The following is a 23,853-nucleotide window of genomic DNA, read 5'->3' on the forward strand; positions in this document are numbered from 1 at the left end:
GCATGTGTCTCTGCGTAGAGGGCTGCAGTTCAGAGAGAGTGGCTTGGAAGGTTTGTGAGCCCTGGGGTGAGGCAGGAATGGAGGCAGTACCCCGGGCATTTAGAGGGCCGCTGGGCCTTGTGCCCACCTCTGCCCACTCTCAGGGCCTGCTTGCCCTGGAGCCTGGACCTAGCCAGAGCCTCAAGAGCCAAGATGCTCCATCCCCGGCCAGGTCTGGGCTCAGTCCTGGCCCCTGAGGGCCTCCTTGCCTCTCCCTGCCCTGCCCTAGGTGGGCCCTGCCCTTCCCTTGTCTGTCTCTTGGCAGGACTGCAGGATTTCAGAGGACAGGGTTGGAGTCCTGTCGAGTTTCGCCCACGTGCTCGGCCTAGCATCAGCGTCGTGCAAGCAGTTTCTTGTTCTCTACCTGCTTCTCTCTCAATCTCTGTCTCTGTCTAGTCTCCTGCCTCTCCCTCTCTCCTCTGGCCCTCGCCTTGTCCGCCTCTGCCCCTCACTCTGCCTTCCTCTTGGACTCTGCCACTTTTTCTCTGTCTCTTTTCCTGTGTCTGTGTGTCTGTCCCCCTCTGCCACCCCCCTCTGTGTCTGCCTCACCCACGTCTCCTCCCTCGTTAGTGAGCAGGCTGTTTGAGGCCGCCTGACTGTGGGGGTGACAGGTGGATTGGATTGTCACCCCCTCCCCCAGCGCCTGCTGCTTATTTCATGCCCTGCAGCCCAGCTACAGGGAAGGGGCGGGAGGAGGGATGACAGCTGTCTCCAGCACCTCCTGCCTTCCCCTCCAGTCCACAGCCCTGAGCAGCCTGGGAGGAAGGGATGAAGAGCCTGCTTAATGAGAGTTTCTCACTATGTGGAAGAGCAGGGTTTGAAGCCCAATGCTCTGTGACGGGGGCTGCTCACTCAGCCTCTCTGGGCAGCTGCTCCATTTTGACTTGCGCTGGTATGGCAGCGCTGCAAGCAGATGCTCTGCAGTTCCTCTGAACCTCTGGGCCGCTGGGACAGAGGATGGATATGGGTGGAAGGGTGCAGGGCAGAAGGGGAGGTAGGTAGTCCCCTGACAACAGCAGGAGAGGGGAGGTGGAGGCTAGCCCCTGGAAGGCACTTCTCCTGCAGCTCCCCCAGGAAGGGCAGCCCTGCTGCAACTGCAGCTTCGGGAGGCTGCCCTGACCGCTCGCCCCAACTCCTCCCGCTGGCCCCAGGCCACCCTCACACAGGAACTGAGATAGCATCATTCTGAAACCCGAGAATGGTTTGAATATTGCTCAGGTACCAAGTGGTGTTACACTGGGGGAGGCAGGAGCCTGTTACTTCTCCCATGCCCCCTCCAAACCGAGATCCCCTTTAGGGTACATTTTATATGTTATTTGCACCTTATTTGCATGTCAGCACAACCCACATGTTCTTATTGGGTCTGTAGCCCAGCTGAGGAAACCGGTTGTCCGTGGGGTCCTTCTGGGACCCCCACCGTTTCTGGTCCCCTCACTCAGCCTCTACTCCTTGTCAAGAGTGTTGTCAGATGAGCCTCCTGCCCTGTGTCCTGTCTCATTTGCAAAGGCTTCTCTGCAGCCACCCTTCTCCACAGACGGTGGGTCTGCGCCTGCCTCCCTGGGACTCAGTCCAGCTGCCATCCTCCTCCCTCTTTGCTCCTTCTGCCTCTGTTGGGGGAGGCCCTATCTCTGTCTGCTCCCACTTACTCCCCAGGAGGTCCACCCTGCCCAATCCTGTCCTGCCAGCACTACTCCGAGTAGGTGAATCAGAAGCAGAAGCGCTGGAGTCTTCGAGGGGGTACCTTTGGTGACAGAGATGCTGCCAGCCCAAGGAGTCACAGCTGTGGCCTGAGGTCAGGATTGGGTGGGCCCTGGGGCCGTCAGAGCAGGAAGGCCATCCTGGATAACCCCGTCTCCGTGGCAGCCCTAAGCCCTCCCAAGCCTTTGGCCTCCAGGAGAAGCAGCCAAAAGCCAGGTCATCTGGGAGGGCCTCCTAGAGGAGGAGCGGGCTGGAAAGGGGAAGAGGAATGGGGCCGGCCCAGGCGAAGAAGAAAAGGCTCACATCTGGATAACAGATGCCCAGGCCTCTGGCTCCTGGCAGTTGGTTAGGTAATTAGGAAGAGAACTAATTAAGGAGGTCCAGGTGTTCATTAAAATCTCCCTAATTGGATAGGAGGGAAGCTTGGTCAAGATAGGCCTCCATACCTTGGATAGGGTCAGTTTAGGGTTCATTGTGCCCACCCAGGCCCCAGCCACCCCTTTTTCCAAAGTAAGGGCTGAGTTGTTGCCCTTACTGTTCTTGCCCCCAAGCTTTCCAAGACTGCAACAGTGTAGAATGGATAGCAGAAGGGGAAAGAGATGAGTACAGACTGAGCCTGCTTTGTAGGAAGGTTCCTGGTTAGATAGGAGGAAGGACTGCCCAAGGTAGGGGCATCTCCTCCTCTGGCAGTGTTGGCACAGAGGTAGGAGTGGCAATGGGGAGGGCGCCATGGGAACATGGAATCATAAAAAGTGCTTTGGGCTACTGGGTATAGATGAGGCCTGGTCTTTTTAACCCTGACTTTGCTCTATCAGAGGATGCTCAGTGGGTCTCTGTGGCTTCCCTGTCTTCTCAGCCCTGATCCCTCTAGCATCCCAGCTCCCCCAGCATGAGGCGGGGGTGGGGGTGGTGGTGTAGGAGATCAGCCAGGGAGCTGGTTGCCAGGTGACAGTTGCCTAAGCAACCCAGTCCTCTCCATCTCCATGTACTCAGGGCTGCTCCTTAGAAGACTTTAGAGTCTCACCCTCTGTACCAACCAACCTGAGGGTAGGGAGGGTTGAGGACTGGAGTAGCAGGGGTAGTTGGAGGGTAGGTGGCGTCCAAACCGACAAGCTGCCGGCGCAGCTGGGAGAGGAAGAGTTCTGTCTCCTCAGAGGATAGAGTGGGAGGAGCTGGTCCTGCAACAGAAGTTAGACCAGAAGAAGGACTTCTCACGGGGTCACAGCGATGAAACAATCCTTTCTTCCTTTCAACAGACATTTCCCAAGCTCCTCCTTACACGGGATAGAGTGGTGAAGGATACAGATGTGGTTCCTGCCCTCATGAAGCTTCAGTCTCATAGGGGAGCCAGGCATTAAATAGAAGCACAGAATTGTAATTATTTACAATCATGATAAGTGCTAGAAAGAAAAGAACAAAATACTCTGAGAGTCAATAATCTTGGGGAGAACCAAAGGAATGAAGTTAGACTGTAGGAATGACTTTTCTGAGGATCGTGAGAGCAAAGAGAGGGATCTCTCCCAACTTCAGGGAAGAGACAGCATTGGCCAGAAACTGGTAGAGGTTACCTCTCAGCAAAAATTCGCTGATGAGCAAAAGGTGGCGAGAAGGAGATAGTAAAATGGGAGAGGGATGAAAGGTGGATACTGTGAGCCAGAGGAGGGTGATGGTGACTGCATTTGCCAGTCGAGATTGGGGTTTTCAAGGCCAGGCCAGAGAATCCCATTTAAAAAGCCTTCTTCTTGAAAAATTTTAAAAAGCCCTCTTCTTAGCCCTCCCTTGCCCTCAGTGTGCCCTCCCCGCCCTGTTCTCTGCCAAACCCGTACCACTGCAACTCTGGAAAAGACAGCCTTTGGATTGCACTGGGAGGCGGGGCAGCCGAACTCCTCGGGCTGGAGCCTTTGCAGTGGTGTGTTTGGCAGAGATCGGGGTCACAGGCGAGGGATGGGGTGGCTGGAGCTAGTTCTGGGTCCAGATATCTGTTCAGCCAACTCAGGGTTGGCTGGGCTGGTGATGGTGATGTCCTAGGGCATGTGTGAGGGTGGACAGTAGGAGGCCCAAGGCCCATGGAGCACCTTGAGGATAAGGAAGAAGGGAAGAGGGTTTGAAGATTTCTCCCTGGGGAGAGAGAGGGAGGTGTGGAGCGTCCTTCTAGGTGTGGGGAGGGGGCTACATTGTTTTCTGAAGCTACCTGGACAGAGCAGAAGCTCTCTTTCCAGCTGGGCTAGGGAACGCCTGAGGGAAAGTCCTGGTCATGGGAAAGGGTGGGGAGGGATATTCCTGGCTCCTCCCAAGGCCATAGATTCCCTGCCTTCCCTCTCTCCTTCCCTCTATGGCCAAGATGCCAAGGCTGAACTTTGGCATCTACTGTGGAACCTTGGGACCCACGGTTGAGTGAATATGTGAAGGCTAGAGAACCTCAGCAGCCACTGGAAATGGGGGCTGGGGAGAGGGTTCCTAATTACAGGTGTCTCTGTCGTCAAACACCCACCCTCTGCCCAGGTTGGTTGTGGGGAGGTGAGAGCCCACCTTCCTGGACTCTGTAGTGGGCCCTCTGGCAGGGACTCTGTGGAAGGGGAACTCTGGAAAGGAGGACTGGGCTTCTGTGGTCTGGGCTTCTTCCAGGACCCTATCAGAGTGGCTTTAGAAAGCGTGGGTCCCATGCCTACTGCCCCTTTCCACCATCTCCCACTATTCCATCTCTGGAATCACAGAGCCAGAAGGGCCCTGGGGTCATCTTGTGCCTCCATCCTGGGCCCTTCCAGTCCCCGGGGGTGCACCCAGCCTGTTTAGGTGCTACCCACACCTGAGAGCATGCACCTTGTCTGGCTCAGGCTGGGCTGCCATCCCTGTGCCTCCTTCCATCCTGTGGTACCTCACGCTGTACAGTGCAGGGCCTCCGTTTTCCTTCCTGGCTCTTTAATTGGAGCTCTTCGACCAGTGGGCCATGATGGGTTTATAGGTGTACTGAAACAAGGATCCTTCCACCTGGTGCCTGTGTCCCCCTGGCTGCCAGCAGCCTCTTTCCTGTCTGGCACTGGTTCTATATTTTCTCTACATGCTTTGAGTTGAGCAAGGTTGGGAGGCAGTGCTCTTAGACTGAGCTTGGGCTCTAGGCATGCCCCACTCCTCTAGAGCAGGAGTTGGCAAACTGTGACACATGGACCAAAGCTGGCCATGCCTGTTCTTATAAATCTAGTGTTATTGGGGGCAGAGCCACACTCGTTCTTTTAAATGTGTTGTCTACAGCTCCTTTCATGCTGCAATGGCAGAGTTGAGTAGTTACAACAGAGACGGTATGGCCTGCAAAACCTGAAATACTTACTATTTGGCTTCTTTTTTTTTAAAATATTTATTTACCTTTTTTTTTTTTTTTTTTTTTTTGCTGCAATGGGTCTTAGTTGCGGCACGTGGGATCTTTCGTTGTGGCGCGTGGGCTCCAGAGCACGTGGGCTCTTCGTTGCGGCACACGGGCTCTCTAGTTGAGGTGCGCGAGCTCAGTAGTTGTGGCGCAAGGGCTTAGTTGCCCTGTGGCATGTGGGATCTTAGTTCCCCAACCGGGGATCAAACCCACGTCCCCTGCATTGGAAGGCAGATTCTTTACCGCTGGACCGCCAGGGAGGTCCCTATTTGGCTTTTCTTTTTTTTTTTTTTTTTTTTTTTGTGGTACACGGGTCTCTCACTGTTGTGGCCTCTCCCGTTGTGGAGCACAGGCTCCGGACGTGCAGGCTCAGCGGCCATGGCTCATGGGGCCCAGCCGCTCCGCGGCATGTGGGATCTTCCCGGACCGGGGCACGAACCCGTGTCCCCTGCATCGGCAGGCGGACTCCCAACCACTGCGCCACCAGGGAAGCCCCCTATTTGGCTTTGTAAAGAAAAAATTTACTGACCTCTGGTGTAGAGGGGTGGTTGGTTGGTTGGTTTGTTTATTTAAAGGAGCAGAATCCTTTCTTCAAAGCAGAAATTTAGGCCAAGGCCCACTGAGTAAAACAGATTGGTGTAGAGGAGCCCTGGTTAAAGGGAGATAGGGGTTCTGCAGCCCAAGCCCTACTTTGGGACTCCAGGCTCCAGGGTTCCATGAGTCTGGTATGAGGACCACTGCTCTAGACCTGCTCTGGTATATTCTTGAGCCAGGGGTGCAGACACACTCCCATTCTGGCAGCAGGTACACCGGGCTAGCTGTTCACAGCCTCGGCGGGTGTTCACTCGGCACGTTCTCTGCACCGGGCTCCGTATGGGAGCCACCGTCCTAGGCCAGCGGGGCAGCTGGCAAGCCCAGGTGTCTTTGCTCCTGGTGGGCTCTGGGGAGAAGTGAGGGGGTGGGACGTTCTCTAAGACTCAGACCCTTAGGAGCCAGGGAGCTCCCTGATTGTGTGCTGTCTGACCTAGAACCTGAGGGCAGCAGTGATGGTGTGGAAGGAGCCTGGAGCAGAGTCCTGGGCCCTGAGTGAATTCCGGCTTGTGCCTGGCTGTGGCATGCCATCACCTCAGGTCGCCACCATTTCCTTAGTTTGTGGATGGGGCTCAGATGCCGCCAGCCTCTCACAGGGGTGCTGTGAGGCTGGCCCGTGTGCCAAAGGAGCAGGCCTGAGGGTTGCCAGGGCTGACCGTCCTCTTGTGACCCTCCCCACCCAGGAGGCTGTGCAGAAGGTGTCCCGCAGACCATGAACTGAGTGCTGGTCCGAGACTGTTCATGAGCACAGTGTAAGGTGTGCCGAGACCCGCCACCCAGCTATCCCCTCCCCTCCCCGGCAGTGAAGATCCCCGGAAAAGATGGGGAGGAAAAAGATTCAGATCCAGCGAATCACCGATGAGCGGAACCGACAGGTGAGGGGATCCGGGAGCTTCACGGAGTGGATGAGGGCAGGGAGCTGGCCTCTGCCTCCACTCCACTTCCAGACACTCCAAGAAGGCTTCCTGGAAGAAGGGGGCTCTGGAGTCTGTTATGGAAGGGCAAGGGCTGAGTTGGGAGAAGAGGAATCCCCACCTCCCTGCAGCTCTTAGGACCCTGTGTCCTAGAACCCCAAGACTTACCTGCTGCTGCGACCAGGCAGACCTGAGCCCCTACAATATGCAATGTGCAAACCTCAGGCCGCACCCAGGCACTTCCCCTTTCCCAAGATGAATCCTTCCCCTCCTCCTACCCCAAGGGAAGAGCCTGGAAGCTCTTCTCTTCTCCCTCCCTAACCTGTTTATAGCCCCCAGCACAGAGGTGTGGAGTTCTGTCCATCTGAATGTCTGCTTTCAGTGAATTGGCCCTGGGCTGTGCCTTGGCCATGTGTTGGCAGAGGGGTGCTGGCCTGTTCCTTGCCCAGACCAGGGGCTCCTGAGAACAGGGTTACCCTGAGGCAGGGGCTGGCTATGTCCAGCTTCCTGTAGGTGGGACTCCTGGGCAGACCTTGACTGAGCCAGACCTGGCCGCCCACACGCCCACCTACAGGTGACATTCACCAAGAGGAAGTTCGGGCTGATGAAGAAGGCGTACGAGCTGAGCGTGCTCTGTGACTGCGAGATCGCGCTCATCATCTTCAACCACTCCAACAAGCTGTTCCAGTACGCCAGCACGGACATGGACAAGGTGCTGCTCAAGTACACGGAGTACAACGAGCCACACGAGAGCCGCACCAACGCCGACATCATCGAGGTGGGCCCACGCACGTGGACCCCACCCCCGCCTGCAACTGCACACCACGTGCCCATGCAGCATGCACACTTGGACCTCCCCGTGCACACACACGTGTCCACGTGCCCCTTGAAGCCCCCTCACCTGTGCGCACACACATATAAACCCACATCCTCTTCTACAAACCCCGGGCCCGAGAAGGAAGGAGGGCAGTGAGGTAGATGTCAGATGGGGCTGCCCACCCAGCCCAGTTCCACCCCAGCCCTCTCTGAGCCGCTTTCTTCATGTCTGTCAGGCACAACATGACATCTCTGCTCTGTCTGCTCTCAAATTCTCTCTCTCTCTCTCTCTTTCCTTCCTTCTCCATCTTTTGATATGCTCCTGCATCTGACTCTTCCTTTCTCTGTCTCCCTCTTTGTTTCCATCTCTGCTGCTCTGTCTCTGTCCCTTTGTGGGTCCCTGTGGCTCTATTTTCTGTTTCAAAGAGAGCTGACATTGTAAACCATTAAAGGACGTGGGCTTTGGAATCCAGCTCTGGCCTTTACTGGCTGTGTGGCCTTGGGCAGGTGGTTTCGCTTCCCAGAGCCTTGGTGCCCACCTCCACGAAATGGGGCCAGTGCCTGCTTTGAAGGGTGTTGTGTGAATTGAATGAGACAGCCCAGTTCCTGCTTCTCACACTGGGGGTACGGGACCTGTGCCGATGAAGAAGGGTGCCTGGGAAGCCACAGGCCTGCCTTCCTGGAGCGAGACTTCCACTCCACAGATGTGGAAGAAATTCTTTTATTTTTATATTAGAGAAAACAGATTTACTGTAGACTAGAATGTGAAATTCACATTCATTTTCAAGACAAAACAAGCATCTGTGAAGATGTTTTGAGCATGGAGAGGTCAGCTTTGGGGTCTCCTCCACACCACCAGGTGTGCATCCCCTCCTTTGTGTGGGTGCATGGGAGAAGCTGTGGCCTTTGCTCGAGGACAGCGTACAAGGTGCTACATGGTAGGAACTCAGTAAATGCAAAGAAATGTTTTGTCTTTCTCCCTCTTATTCTTCTGCCTCTCTGTCTCCATTTCGATTTCTCTTTCCCCTTCTTCTTTTAAGTAGAGCCCAGGAATTGAGCCGGGCAAAGACAGCCCTGACTGCCTTGCGCTGGAGAGCGCTCTGTGCCTTCTGGCTGGGGCTCACCTAAGGGTAGACAGGGTACCAGCCCCTCAGCTCATCCCCCAGAAACCCCCCACCCCACCTGTCACCTTGGAAGCACATGTCCCTGTGCCGGCTGCAGTCCCTGGGTTAGGCCCACCTTCCACGTGACCCTGTATTCTGACGCCTCCCCCACCAACCACACAGTCACACAGTGCCCTAGTAGGAGAGTCTTAGGGAAGGGCTGGAAGGAATGCCAGGGAGGCGGGGGGGGGGGGGGGGTGGTCGGGGCTGGGAGGACCCTCACCCCTGCTGACGGTAGTGGTGCGGTTACAGACCCTGAGGAAGAAGGGCTTCAATGGCTGCGACAGCCCGGAGCCCGACGGGGAGGACTCGCTGGAACAGAGCCCCCTGCTGGAGGACAAGTACCGGCGCGCCAGCGAGGAGCTCGACGGGCTCTTCCGGCGCTATGGGGTGAGCCCCACTCACTCTCTCTCTGTTGGCCCCCCCTTCCGGCCCCTTCCCCCCCAGGCGCTGCACAAGAAGCACAGGGAATGTGAGAGCCCTGAGGTGGACGAGGTGTTTGCCCTGACCCCCCAGACGGAGGAGAAATATAAAAAGATAGACGAGGAGTTTGATAAAATGATGCAGAGTTATAGACTGGCCGTGAGTAGTCGCATGGAGGAGAGCCTCCCTGTGGTGCATGGTGTGGCTTCGCGCCCCGCCCCGGCCCTCGGCTGCCTCTGATGGATGTTCTGCTCTGAGCCATGCTGGGGCTATTGGTGACCACTGAGGAACCTCTGACGTTGGTCGTGATAAACCCGTGACCCTTGCTGAGACTCATCTTGGATGGAGCATAAGCCGGGAGAGGCCTGGAGTGTCCCCCTCACCAGCAAGAAGTGTGTAGATGACCTGAGATCCTTAGATGACAGGAAAGTAGAGAATGTGCTCTTTGCCCAGATTTGTTCTGGGGAGAGGCCCCTTTGGGCCTGCTCTGACACCCCCAGCCCAAGATACTCAATAGCACTGTCAAGGGGAGGCAGAGACTCCTGCTGAAGGGGAAGGCAGTGAGGGGGGTGAACGCCCTCTGCAGCAGGCAGACGGATGAGAGGCGACAAAGTGAGGTGACGCCCCGACCCACGCGCTCATCCTTAACAGCTGTATGTGTGAGTTTGGGTCTGTACTCAGGGCCTCTAACCTGCTCTCTGTGTGTCCTGCCTGGCTGAGGACTAACCCACCTCCGCTAGGGGGGTTCCAGGTGTCCCCGGGTCTCTCTGCAGTGAGCAGAGCCTTCTTCTCATTCTCTGGGCCAGAGCTGGATCCCAAAGCACTCCAACCAGCATACTTCCTTGGTGGGAGTGGCAGGCATGACTCCAGGGGGTTCCAGAGCAGAGAGATGGAGCTGCTGGCCCAAGGACCCACAGCCCAGAGGCTAGAGGAACCCTGGCCTGCCCTCCCAGGCAAAGTGAGTCCAGGGTAAGGGATCACCCTGGCCTGACCCTGCCTCTCCATCTTCTGTCTAGTCAGCTGTCCCGGCCCCCAACTTTGCCATGCCCGTCACGGTGCCCGTGTCCAATCAGAGCTCACTGCAGTTCAGCAATCCCAGCGGCTCCCTGGTCACCCCTTCCCTGGTGACGTCATCCCTCACGGACCCACGGCTCCTGTCCCCCCAGCAGCCAGCACTACAGAGGAACAGTGTGTCTCCCGGCCTGCCCCAGCGGCCAGCCAGCGCAGGTAAGTGATCTGATAGGTGGGTAGGTGACGTGGCAGTGAGGTGTGGTGAGACTTTGGGATTCCATTTTCCACGGTGACTATTTCCCTTCACCCACCACAGCACTCTCCCACGTATGTGGTTCCAGAGGGAAGGGAGTGTGACTCCCAGTGAGTCCAGTTCCCAGGACTCACTCTGGAAGAGGCTGTCCTGTCGGCTTATGGTTCTCTTTTTCCTCCAGGGGCCATGCTGGGGGGAGACCTCAACAGTGCTAACGGAGCCTGCCCCAGCCCTGTCGGTGAGTAAAGCTGCCTTTCTGCCTGGGGGAGGGCCAGGGTCTGCCTGCTCGGTGGCCTCAGGTGTTCCAGGGACCGAGAGTGGCCTAGATTAGGGGAGAGGAAGATCCCAGGGCCTGAGCTGGTTGTAGTATCTGAGGATTTTTAAGCCCCTGGATTTTTTTGTCTGTAGCAGTGATTGGTGTGGATGATTGGCAGAGATGTAGGCTCAGGGAATTCTGGGAAAACTCTGAGAACTGACCAACATTTCTAGTTGGAAGAGAGGTTCCAGATTTTTCCAGTTCATTGAGGGGGGGGTGTCTGGTTGGGATCTGGAAGATACGAATATCTGACATTGGCGACCGATAAGAGGCACAGACTCACACGCACTTACACACGTACGGACACTTTCTCACCCTTATGGAAATATCCAGACATTAGATGTGCACTTGTAAGCACACGTCTATGAACCACAGAAGAAAGGCTGCTCGCCCCATGCCACCCCGCCCCCCCAGCAGCTGACAGCCCCTCCTGCCCTGTGCTGTTGTCCGGCTGGTGACTGTGACTTCGAATGTCACCATTGACGTCACCCCAACATTCCTGCCATTCCCGGAGTGATCCGGGAATTGGGATGGAGGCAGCCACACACTTCCAGGGAAGCAGTGTGCTCTCAGGGCAGAGGGCAAGGTGATACTTCTGACGTTGGTCACCGCCACATCTCTGGGTTTTAGAGTTCCCCAGCTTGGCCCCAGGAGCCATGTACTACCTCCTTGGCAGCAGTTGTGTACGGGGGCAGGAAATGGGGGGAATGGGTGAATACCCCTCCCTCTCCAGGGAAATGTCCAGTGAAGTGCCTGCAGACCTTAAGGGAACGGTGATACTTCTAGGCCCTCGAGCGCAACACGTAGAAAGTGGTTGTGTGGCCCTGGAGAAGTCATCACACCTCTCCGAACCAGCGGTTGGCAGGTGTTTCCTCGTCTGTAAATAGGGCTAATGATACATGTCCTGTCCGTCTTGCAGGGTTAGTGTGAGGATTAAATACGATGATACGCGTGTGAAGGCCCTGTGTTGGTTATGGAGTGTGGAACAACTGTAAAAGATGGTTATTCTGCTTGTAATTACCAGTCTAATTTTGGTGGCAGCTATGTCATCAGTCCCCCAGTTCCAGTAACACCAGCACTGCAAATGAATGGCTCGTCTTTTTCCCAGAGCTACAGGCATCTTGTCACGTGCTTATCCAAATCACAGCATCCCGAGCTCAAGGCAAGGGGAGCAGTCTGAGTGGTTGATTTGCCCTTGTGACCGGGATCCACACTGAGTCTCAACTTCCAGGCTGCCACCCTTCTCCAACCTGCGTCATTATGGGCCCAGTTGGGGGCAGGTGCTGGAGGTCCTGTCGTTGGAGACCAGCTCCTACTACCCAGTCCCATCACATGTAGCTTAGAGGCAGGGGGATGAACCCGATGATTGAGGAGTAAGGAGTGTTCTCCCCTTACTCCCAAGACCAGGGTGGTTTTAGGGGAAAATGAGAGAACTTAGTAGCCACTCAAAGTTTGAACATGGCTTTGAGAAGTTCTGGGTGACAGGAGTATTGGTTTGGGAGCAGTTAACAGGGCTAAGTGGTGGGTCCACGTTTTTCCTTTTACCCTCATCTCTTCACCTTTCCAGGGAATGGCTACGTCAGTGCCCGGGCTTCCCCTGGCCTCCTCCCCATGGCCAACGGCAACAGCCTAAACAAGGTCATCCCTGCCAAGTCTCCGCCCCCACCCACCCACAGCGCCCAGCTTGGAGCCCCCAGCCGCAAGCCTGACCTGAGGGTCATCACTTCCCAGGGAGGAAAGGGGTTAATGCATCATTTGGTGAGTGGGGTGTCTGGACCGAGGGCCAGGGGCTGGGGAATGGGAGAGTGGGGAGCAGTAGGGTGGGAGGACAGAGCCGACCTCTAGCAGGAGAGAGAACCAGCAGTTAGGACTTCCCTGGAGAGATCATGGAATCGTGGCTTTTTATGAGCTCTTCCTTCCCGAAGGGCGTTCCAAGAGGTTGGAGCACAGAAGTACCAGTCTCAAGGGCAGTAAAAAGGGACAGGAGGTGGGAGAGAAGGTTCCCTGATGATAATAGGAGGGTGATCAGAGGGATGAGGATTAGGCTGTGAGGGTTTCCTAACTGGTGGGCATTGGGATATAGCATCTTCTGGAAATCAGGACAGTGAAGAGCTCTGCCCTCCTAGGCTGGAGAGCCATCCTGCTCCGATGCAAAGAGGTAGACGGCATGGCTGTGGGGGCAGGGGCGTGAGGGGAGGGCAGGGGCCAGAGACTGAACCATCCCCTTGGTTTTATTTCTGCTCCCAGACTGAGGACCATTTAGATCTGGTAAGTGAGGCTATGAGATGTTTGCTGTGGCTTTAAATTCTGGGTTAGCCCATTGCTCTGCGGTCACCCAGCATGGAGTATGTGTGTGCCTTTGTCCTTTTGCCTGTGTGTGTAGTGTGTGGTGTTTGTTTATCTGGTTATTTGCCAAGAGCTATGCTTAGTGCCAAGTGGGATGCAGAGATGAACGGGGTGGGGGCGAGGAGTTCAATGCATGTGTGTGTACCTGAGTGTCCGTGGATGTTTTCATGGGATGTTGCATTCATGCAGACACACGTGTGTGTGTGTGTGTGTGTGTGTGTGTGTGTGTGTGTGCGTGCGCGCACACATGCACGTGCACCAGTGGAGTGGGCCTGCCTCAGGCCTCAGAGGTCCCATCTCAGTGTATCCCTGGGTGCCTGGATTAGGCCCTTGCGCTTGCCCTCTGACTCTATTCATGCCCACCCAGGACAGGGACCTCCTTAGGAGGGATGCCAGCTGGACAGGAAAATCGGTTTTCTAGGGAAAGCTGAGGCCCAAGGCAAGGCCAGAGTTGTCCTTGGTCAGGGGCTTCCCTGCTTCCCTCTCTCCTGGTGCTCCCTCCTGCACGCAGCCTGTCTTACAGACACTCAGAGGCATACGCAGCACTCTTCCTCTGTCACACATATACACGCTTACATCCTCACACTCAGCCAGGAGTGGGGCGGGGGCTCCTCCCTCCCGAACTCCCTGACGGGAGGCCAGAGAGGCTGGAAAAGGCAGGCAGGCTTTGGCGGCCAACACGGCGGCAGTTACGGCCCCAGCGCGGAGTTGGAATAAACAAGTGACTCAGCGGCAGATGGAGCTGACAGCCCCACACACGTGTGTGCGTACACGCAGGCACACGCCACGCCAGGCCCTGCATTCCTCTCACAGATGCCAGCACACTTCTACCAGGGCATGTGCTGCAGTGTGACAGATGGAGGGTAGACTCTAGGGGGACTAACCAGGAGAAGAATGGAGACAGGGCCCATGGCTGGTGTTGGGGCCCCAGGGCCAGCATATGTACTTTCCTTTTCGCATGTGTGTAGGCGTCAGTGAATCTGTGTGTGCATGTCTCTCTCCATGGATCTCAGTGTCTCTGTGAATGCACCAGTGTTTGTGTGTCTGCGGTGTCTTCATGCTGAGGTATTCCTCCTGGGCCTTGAGATTCAGGGACCCCAGCTTGTCCTTGGAATGGGGGGCCTGGATAAAGCAGCCCTCCCATTTGCCACCTCTTGACAGACTCTTTTCTCCTGCAGAACAATGCCCAGCGCCTTGGGGTCTCCCAGTCTACCCACTCGCTCACCACCCCAGTGGTTTCCGTGGCAACACCGAGTTTACTCAGCCAGGGCCTCCCCTTCTCTTCCATGCCCACCGCCTACAACACAGGTGAGTGTTCATGTGACATGTAGCTGTGTGCACTTGGCCTTGGGGCACAGGAGGGACCAGAGAAGGAACGCGAGGTATTCTCCGGGGGATGCCTCCATCTGAGGAGGGCCATTGATTTGGGGTAGCCCCTACCTAATTAAGGTTGCCAGATTTAGCAAATAGTAACATCGGATGCCATTCACACGGTGATGGTGTTATTGGAACTGTCTCAAAGACATACTTGTGCAAAAATTATTCATTGTTTTGTCTGAAAATCAAATTTAAGTGGGTATGAGTATCCCTTATTTTTAAATAGGACCTAATGGAGAGGGAAGCCCTGTCCTTGGGGAGCTCCCTTCTGAGGTGGGCTGAGCAGCTGGGGACTCGGGCTGACCAGGGTCGGGGAGTGGGGAGGGGAGCATGCCGAGTTCAGCAAGGCTTCCTGGAGGAGAAGAACGAAGGAATGAGAGAGAGAGACAGGGAGGCTGAGGAGACCCGAGAGGAAGCATGGTTAGGAAGATTTATCCAGCTTCCTGGGAAAGCCAAGTAGGGACTCCAGGGTGGGCCGGAGGAGGAAGAAGGGGGTCTCTCACCCTGATGTTGGCTTGGTGGAATGATGAGGGGGAAAGGGAGGAGGAGGTCTGATGAAAGTGGGGGAGGGGATCTGAAGGTGAAGAGTCACTTGGAGACATGGGAGAGACCTCTGGGTAGAAAAATTCAGAAAGGACACCCAGTGTTTGGGCCGTCCTGGGTCCCCAGGGCTGTCCTGGCCTCTGTCACCCACTCACACCCTCCCAGGAACAGTCTGTGACATTTTCAGCCATCCTTGCCTGCATTCCAAGCTGCTGTGTCAGGAAGGACTTCCCAGTGCGGAAATGCCTTGTCACCTTGTTTCAGAGCATCGATGTGGCTGGGAACCTGGTCTGTTTCTCCCACTGAAGAGGCTTCTGATGTTCCCCAGCTTTTCTCACCTGTGAATGGCTTGCATCAGGGCTGTTCTGTGGTGAGATCAGACTAGACCAAAAGACCCCTAAACTTCTACCCACTCCCCAAGCCCACATTCCAGAGTTGAACCATGCTAGGTAGGTCCCAGACACCAGTACAGATACCCACAAAATCCCACCTCTTCCCTGGGTGTAAAAATCCAGAACCCAACCCTGTGTGTGGGAAAGCCCTTCGGGGCAGGTAAGAGAGCTGGAGGAACTGCCTCGTGTTGAGAGGCCAGACCCTGGCATGTGGGTCTGTGTCCAGATTTTATCACCTGGGTGTCTTGTGAAGTCCCTTGTCCCTTGTGTGTGCTCCCATGTGTGTACCCACTCCCAAGTTATCATGTCCTTGGGCAGCTTCAGAGAGGACTGCTTCAGATGGCCGCACCTTTGGGGGCCAGTGGGAGCTCTCATCTGTGAGTTGTGGGCGGACAGGAGGTCTCTGAGGCCCTTCTAGCCCTACCAGCGGGGGCGGTTGGTAGAGGGCAGCACAGGCCACTTTTCAGGAGCTGCTGTTTATTTGGGAATCCCATGGTGGTGGTTTCCTGCCATCTTCTCAGGTCCTCCACCAGTCTCTGTGAAGCAGGAGGCAGGTTAGTGGGTGTCAGTGAACCTGCGACAGGCGCTCAGCAAGGCCAGACTTTAGACTCTATTTGTCAGTCTGGTGTGAAAGCAGATTCTGACCCTGGGCCTGCCGCTGGAGCCCTGCTGGGAAGTGTTTGGGCTTTCTCACATCCTCTCAGAAACCAAGGGCTCCAGTTCCTCTTGCTGCAGGAGTAGTTAAGCAGACCTCGGTTTAAACAGCAGGTGTTTTCAGGTGACCCTACGTATATAAACAAATCCCCAGTGAACACATTGCTGTTTAGTTGTTCACTATTTACAGTGCCTGGCCACAGTCCAAGTTCCGGCTGGGGGTGATCTGCCTGTGGTAATATCATGGATAAGGGACGCACCTGGCCCCTTGTTGACACTGGCTGCAGAGGTCTGGCTTGGTCGCTCTAGGAGGAGACCAAGGAGCCTGCTGGGGAGCCAGATCTCCAGGTAGACAGGGCTGGAGTGTGGTGGGAAAGTGCAAGACTGGGGTTTGAGTCCCTACCATTCACTGGCTGGGGGACAATGGGCAACACTGCACTGTTCGGGGTTGGTTTCCTTGTTTGTAAAATGAATGTTGTAAATAGTTGGTCCTAGGGGCCCCTGTCTGCCCTTGGTCTGCTTTTTAAATGTAAGCATCTCAAAACTCCTGGCTAATTAACATTGTTATGAGACCAGAGGCAAGAGTGGACCATCTATAGAGTGAGATTTAAAGGTAATAAAAGAAGCCTGGGGTCGTATCTTAGCTCTGCCATTGGCTTTCTCTGTGACCTGGGGAGAGTTCCTCAAACTTGAGGCTGCAGTCACCTCATTTGTAAATTAATAATAACAGCAGGTAAATCTTTTGATTATTTATCATGTGCCAGACACTGTTCTACATACTGCGTGTGTATTAACGTGCTCAGTCCTCATAGCAGCTGAGTGATGCAGGCAGGATTATTGCCTCCGGTTTATGGACAGACTAAGTAACTCGCCGAAGATCGCATGGACTGTAAGTGGAGGTGGCTAGGAAGTTTGACCCCATCGCTCATGCCCTTCACCTTACCGTTCTGTCGCACAGATAATCCTGTCTTCCCTGCGTCAAGACAGAGGGCTGGAGCAGATGGCCCCTCAAGTAGGAGCGCATGGTGTAGCGCTGGGAAGGCTGGCGGGTGTGCCCCCCGCATCACGCTGCAGTGCAGTAGCCTGTGTTCCTCAGGGAAGGCATTTTCTAGAGTGTCCCAAACAGGCTGCGGCGTGAAACGGAACAGAGCTGCGTAAATCGTGAAACATTTCATGGTTCTGTTTGTTCAGTGCAAACATCACAGTTTCTTCATTAAGACAGAAATTTTGAAAACAACGAGTGCCACCTCATGGGGAAATCCGCCAGAACCTTGGCCAGTTGCACCGCAGGCCTGTTTCACTCACAGCCCCTCTGCTCTTGTAGGCCCTTCTGGGTGGCAGATGTGCGTCCTCTGTGTTTGTGGGCACAGCAGCCCGAACGCTTGCTGCTACCTATTCCTACCTGTTTTATGTGTTGACAGTCTTCAGGAGACTCAGGGACTTTGAGGAAGGTGGAATGGTAGTTACAGTCATTTGCTTCAGATGTGCCATTCACCTAGCATTTCCCACCATTCCCCTCTAATCTCAGAAAGGCTCTTGAAGACTTGGCAGTTGAAGAGATGACAATTAGACATATATTAGACCTTTCCTACCTACCATTTTTCCCCTTTTTTATTTTTTTAAAATTTATTTATTTATATTTTTAATTTTGCCTGCTTTGGGTCTTCGCTGCCGCGTGCAGGCTTTCTCTAGTTGTGGTGAGCAGGGGCTACTCTTCGTTGCGGTGCACGGGCTTCTCATTGCGGTGGCTTCTCTTGTTGTGGAGCACGGACTCTAGGCGCGCGGGCTTCAGTAGTTGTGGCGCGTGGGCTCAGTAGTTGTGGCGCGTGGGCTCAGTAGTTGTGGCACACGGGCTTAGCTGCTCCGCGGCATGTGGGATCTTCCCGGAGCAGGGCTGGAACCTGTGTCCCCTGCCTTGGCAGGCGGATTCTTAACCACTGTGCCACCAGGGAAGTCCCTCGCCTTCTTTTTTAAAATTGACATTCTAAAAGTGATACCTACACACGGTTAAAAAAAAAAAAAAGTTAAACACTATTTTAAAAAACCACCTCTCTTTGCATCCTGTTAAAAAACAGCACCTCGTGGTTATCAAGATTTGCGTTTCTTTGAGTGCCATCTTCACTGAATTTGTACGGGCTTAGTTGATTATTCACACCTGTCGTTAACAACGCCCCCCACCCTGATAGTCCTGGAGGCGGCTCCCCGATGGGAGCCTCGGTCCTCTCTCCCACTGCAAGAAGCTCACCCGCCCTTTCTTCCCCACCCCATGCAGATTACCAGTTGACCAGTGCAGAGCTCTCCTCCTTACCGGCCTTCAGTTCGCCTGGGGGGCTGTCGCTAGGCAGTGTCACCGCCTGGCAGCAGCCGCCGCAGCCGCCGCAGCCGCCGCAGCCCCAGCCGCAGCCGCAGCCCCAGCCTCCCCAGCAGCCCCAGCCGCCACCTCAGCAGCAGCCCCACCTGGTCCCCGTGTCCCTCAGCAACCTAATGTGAGTCCCAGGGGATGCCCCACCAGTGTTGGGGAAGGGGGAGCTGAGGGGTGGGAAGAGGAGGGGCCTCTTGAGAGCTGAGATCCCTCTGAGGTTGTCTGTCATCAGTGGACAGCACGTAAGCCACTAAGTGGCAGCCCTGGAGTCCCCTGTCAAGGCCTGGGAGAGCCATCCTGAGCCTTTCCCCCAGCCAGCCCGGGCTTGGGGTGGGGTGTGGGGCCCTCCTGGCTCTGCAGAAGATGACATGGGATGGAAAGACAACTCACGTGACTTCTTTTCCTTCTTTTCCCTTCACTTGGCCCTCTCTCTCCTGCTGCCTCTGTCTCCATCCACTTGCCTCACCCCACCCCCAACCCCCATCCTCTCACTTTCTGTCCTCTCTCACTCCCTGTCGTGTGACCTCCCATCACTTTTTCTGTCCCTCACCTCCTCTATTTCTGTCCCCTGTACTCCATGCCCACTGCCTGCCTCCAGCCCCGGCAGCCCCTTGCCCCACGTGGGTGCTGCCCTCACGGTCACCACCCACCCCCACATCAGCATCAAGTCGGAACCAGTGTCCCCAAGCCGTGAGCGCAGCCCTGCGCCTCCCCCTCCAGCTGTGTTTCCGGCTACCCGCCCTGAGCCTGGCGACAGTCTCAGCAGCCCGGCTGGGGCCTCCTATGAGACGGGGGACCGGGATGATGGACGGGGAGACTTCGGGCCCACACTGGGCCTGCTGCGCCCAGCCCCGGAGCCTGAGGCTGAGGGCTCAGCTGTGAAGAGGATGCGGCTCGATACTTGGGTACTGTAGCATCGCCCCTCCGGTCTGCCATTGTCTGCTGCACCCAGGGACTGGCCCATATGCCCCCAGCCCGTCTCATCTCCCACCTAAGAGGTGGCCAGCCAGCCCTTCCATCAGCCCTTATGGGGCAGCACGGACACCCTTTCACCCCCGCCAAAGGCCCATCTCCCCTCCCTCCAGCATCAGTCCTTCTGCTCGATGACTTCCTCCCCTCAGAGCTGGCCCTGCCACTAGAATCCTGGCCCTACTGGGAGAGGGACGTGGGGGGCACATACCCCGTAGCCTGGGCCACGCCCTCACACCCCCTTCTCCATCTCCTCTTTTCACAGACATTAAAGTGACGGTTCCCACTCCCCTCCTCTCAGCCTCCCTGATGAAGAGTTGACAATCTCACCGCCCACCCCTCCCTGTCCTGGGCTCCTCCCGCTCGACCCCCACTTCCTTTCTTGTGCTCCGTGTCCTGTTGACGGTTACATTTGTGTATAATTATTATATTATTATTATTATTATTATATTTTTTTTAATTTGGATTCTCGCTTTGGAGAGGGGGATGCTCCCATCCCCTCTTTCTGCACCCCCCACCAGTTTCACTGGCTGGGGGGCTCTTTTTTGCGGGAAGGGGGGGACACTTTGCACGTTGTACACATATGCTGCAGGAGGGGGTGGGGGGCCCGATAGGCCTTGGGAAAGGACAGGTGCCGAGCCCTGCATGCGGGGCCCTCCCACCCCATCCCCCAGACAGAGGGAAATAACCAAAAACTACCAAACAACAAAAACCCCTTACAATAGACTGAAACCCCAAAGTCGGCCTCATGGGTGGTTTTGTGTTTCAGGGGGAAAGTGAGGCAGAGGTTCTGAAGAAGGTCTCTGCTTCTCAGCTGTTCCTATGGCCACAGGCACATGGGGCAGAATACCCAAGCCTGGGCCCCAGAGGCCCCTGCACACACACCACACACTCTCAACTGATTCTCATGTGATCTGCACCTCTAAGGTGTGCGGGTGCTGGCCGAGGTTTGGGGCTGGGAAGGCTGCCTGGGAATCGAGGCTGGAGGGAAGGGGCTTGAGGTGGGGCCCCTATGAAGCACAGTTGGAGAGAAAGACAGAGAGCCATGAGGAGAGGGCTGAGGAGGGGCAGAAGGGCTGGGGCAGGGGGTGAATTGGGGGCCCCCTCCCTTCCCCAGCACTTTCTCTAAGATACACAGTGCAATAGCTCCCCGTCCCTCAGTTGACACCAGCCCCGTAAAGCCGGCCACAAAGCGCAGGGAGAACTGGGGAGAGTGAAGTGGCTCGGCAGGAGGTGGCCTCAGGCACCCCGGGGTGCCTGAGGACTGGAAACCCTTGCATCCAAGGACTAGCGTGAGTGAGGGGACTTGCTCTTCCTTGCACGTACACATCCCCAGAGGAGTGGACATTGGGGTGGTGTGTGAGGGTGGGAGAGGGGATGGAGGAGGTCCGCAAAAGGCCTGCCTCCCTTCTTTCCTCCTCGGCCCCTCTCCCCAGCCCTCCTCCCAGCTCCTTCCGCTCCTGACCCCACCTCCCTGCTCTTGGCGCCCTCATTGTCTCGCTACCTCCTGTCCCACCACCCCCAGGCAGCATCCCACCTTCTGTCTTGGCTACTGTAATTGTAAATAGCAACCTTTGGAAAACGTTAGCAGTGTAACAGTCCAGGAAACTGTTTTTTTTGTTGTTGTTGTTGTATTGATATGAAATGAGATTCTATTTTTGTCAAAGTATATTGTAATAATAATGACTCAAACGGCCCGTACTGTACAGACGAGATTCTTCTGCTGTTGTTCTTGCTCCCCTCCCCTCCCCCCCCCAAGTCCACCCTCTCTACTGCCTCCCCAGTGGGGGCAGCCAAAGCGTGGGGTCCTGAGACCCCAGGCTGGATCACAGATCAAACTGGAGGGGGCAGGCCCCCGGCCCGCAGTCCACCACTACTCCCTGCCCTAAGGGGCCTGTCCTGGGGTGACGTGGGCAGGCAGACTGGGGCCTGCCCCACTCCTTCACATAAGAAGCCCAGCCCCTCTGCCCAAGGGGTGCAGTGCTCCCTTGGGGTTTCATCCTGGTGGGAAAGTAGAGTTAGACAAGGCCCGGTTTTGTGGTAGGCGACACTGCCTGCCTCTACGATCCAGCCGCTTGCAGTATTCCGATACTTGATGCAGGGAAGGAAACCAGAGCAGAGGGGTGCGTGTGACCGCACAGGTAGCCGAGTGTGTTTATGAGGGCATCTGGTATTTATGTGTCTGAGTGTACCTTTGTATTTATGTGTGTGTGTGTGTGTGTGTGTGTATGGTTGCATGGGTGTACCTTTATGTGTCTCTGAGCCCGTCTGGGCATGTGTGTGTGAATCTGTGTGAACTGCGCTCTGAGGGTGTGTGCGTGTGTGTTTGTGTGACTGAGTGTGTGTTTACAGAGGGACAGATGGCTCTTCTTGCAGCCACACAGCCCTGGCTTCCAGCTCTGTGGCCCCCCTTCCTGAGCCCCACTCTCTTCGTGCCTGCCGCCCCTGTTCTTACCCTCAGCTCTAATATGTTTATATTCACTTGGGGATCTGGCACTTGGCCCTCTTTGCTTCTCCCTGTAGCCCTACCTCTCCTGCAGTTCCACGCACAATTGTTCACCCAGCCCCAGGCCTTTATACCCAGCTCCCTTTCTTGGAGTACCCTCTTCCCCCCACACCCCCTCCTGCTTTCAGGATGATACTCAAGTTCCTCTTCCTCTCTGCAGCTTTCTGCTCACCTGGGCTGTGGTCCTTCCTTACAGCTTACCCCCCCAACGCTGATTGGGCACACAGCATGCCCAGTCTTCCTGCACGTTCCTAGGGGGAGTGTCAATAGATGAGACTTGATCAGGACCTTGAAAGAAGCCAGGGTGTAGTCTTGTGCATGCATGCATGCATTCCCAGAGCCTTGCCCGGTGCCTGGCACATAGCCAGCGCTCAACAAATGCTGATTGGGTGAAAGGTGAATGATAGGTGCTCAATAAACGTTGAATGACTGGCCTTCCCTTCTCAGGCTATTCCCGCCATCAGTCTGCCCACCTTTCTAGGCTGGGCTTGGCCACCATTAAACATGGGGTCGGGGTGAGGGCCCCTGCAGTTCACGGTGCAATATTCACCAGTTTTGCCCTCTGCCTTGTAATGGCAAACCTGGCTTTTGATTACCATGTGTGGATGTGTGCGTGTCCTTTTCTCTCTATCCCTGGGGGCAGGGGGTGATCTGTGAATGAATATGTGATCTGCAATTCAGTATCCCGAGGTTTCTCTTGGGGTTAGGGGCCCCTGGCCGGCCTGATGAATGGGTCTCTGGGAACCCAGACCTCAAGTGGGGACTTCATTTCTTCTTCCTCTCACAAGCCAAATTTGCCTCCACCCACTCCTTCCTCCGAAGAACTGGGCATTTGCCAAAGTAATCACTGGAGTCATCCAATGCCCCTCCCCTCCCCAGGTTTCCCACAGCTTTCAGGGATAGTGGGCAAGAGGACCTCCCACACATACACCCCTCCCCCAGTGGAACACACCATTTCCCCTCCCCCCAGCAGTGCACTCAATGCAGGGAGACTGACCCCTGACCCTTATCCAGCCCTTCCCACCTTGGACAGGAAGGAAGTAATGCACCTTCTCTTGCTGATTATTTATTTGTTTGGAGAGACAGAAATGATGTAAAAGTGTATCTAGAAATATCTATATATTTTTAACTGACTCTTTGGAATCCCCTGGGGTGGGATGGGGGGTGAAATTAGGCTTTCACGGAGGGGAGGAGACATGGAGCCTGGGAACGCTTCATCTCCCCTCTTGCCACCTCTCCATCCCCTAAGCAGTTGGTAGAAGGAATGGGATTTGTAGCGGGGGAGGGGGGCTGGAGTGTCATACGGAGAATCTGGATTCTCTCTGTCTTCCCCATTCAAGTCCCAGAGGGAAGGGGGGAGGGAGAGGGAGGGGAGACAGGCCCCGAGGTGCCCCACCCTCAAACCCGACAATCACCCACACTCCTAGGGCTCATCCTGGGTCCTGGGGAGGGCGAGTCCAAGTGTGTGACTGTTGATTTGTTTTCAATATTTCTTTTTGTGCTGTATGGTGATGCTTTCTTAGTATTCTACACAATAAGAAAAGACAAAGTCCTCGAGATTCTTATGAGTTTTGTTTGAAAACTCTTTCACTATATTTGTTGTAAAGAGGTTTACTATTAAAAGAAAAAGAATACACGTTTCTGATACTTCGGCCTGGGTTCTGGTTTCTTTGATGCGGTCGACTGAGTAGGGGAAGGAAGGATCGTGTGGCCCTGCCAGGGTGGGAGTCCAGAGCTCCACCTCAGCAGGAAAGAAGGGCGGTTAGCCTGCCGGGCGGACACTCACGACGTCTGAGGTGGGGTTTTCAGCTGAGAATTTCTTCCAGGTGCTCTGGTCAGAAGCAGAAGCAGCCCCAGGACTCAGGAGGGTTGTCTGGTTAGAAGCCAGAGGAGGGATCCTGGGACACAAGAAAAACAAATACCACTCAAGGCCAGGTCAGGAACAGATGGAGTGTGCGTGGAGGAGGAGTGTGATAGAGGACCTTCAGCTACGGAAAACTTCCACGGCAGAAAGTTGCCCAGGCGCTCTGTTAGGCACAGATGGAGTCCACCTTCACGGCCCCCACAGAGTTCCCTCCCGAAGGGGCAGCTGCCCTACCCCTCCCTTCTGAAGCGCCCT

At 55.5% G+C, this 23,853-nt stretch overlaps 1 protein-coding gene across 1 annotated transcript in view; it reads left to right on the forward strand.

The window, feature by feature from the left end:
- Positions 1–23,384, forward strand: part of MEF2D (myocyte enhancer factor 2D) — a 34,135-nt gene extending 10,751 nt beyond the window's left edge. The window contains exons 2-11 of the mRNA XM_029227429.1: positions 6,373–6,564; positions 7,178–7,381; positions 8,835–8,972; positions 10,022–10,232; positions 10,451–10,507; positions 12,153–12,343; positions 14,110–14,239; positions 18,170–18,383; positions 18,858–19,164; positions 19,494–23,384. Of these exons, the coding sequence (XP_029083262.1) occupies positions 6,511–6,564; positions 7,178–7,381; positions 8,835–8,972; positions 10,022–10,232; positions 10,451–10,507; positions 12,153–12,343; positions 14,110–14,239; positions 18,170–18,383; positions 18,858–19,164; positions 19,494–19,505 (1,518 nt within the window). The 5' untranslated portion in view covers positions 6,373–6,510 and the 3' untranslated portion in view covers positions 19,506–23,384. The remainder of the gene's footprint in view (positions 1–6,372; positions 6,565–7,177; positions 7,382–8,834; positions 8,973–10,021; positions 10,233–10,450; positions 10,508–12,152; positions 12,344–14,109; positions 14,240–18,169; positions 18,384–18,857; positions 19,165–19,493) is intronic.
- Positions 23,385–23,853: the final 469 nt, after the last annotated feature.

This window comes from Monodon monoceros, unplaced genomic scaffold, assembly GCF_005190385.1.
Source record: "Monodon monoceros isolate NGI ecotype Baffin Bay Population unplaced genomic scaffold, NGI_Narwhal_1 Super_Scaffold_18, whole genome shotgun sequence".
Lineage (NCBI taxonomy): Eukaryota > Metazoa > Chordata > Mammalia > Artiodactyla > Monodontidae > Monodon > Monodon monoceros.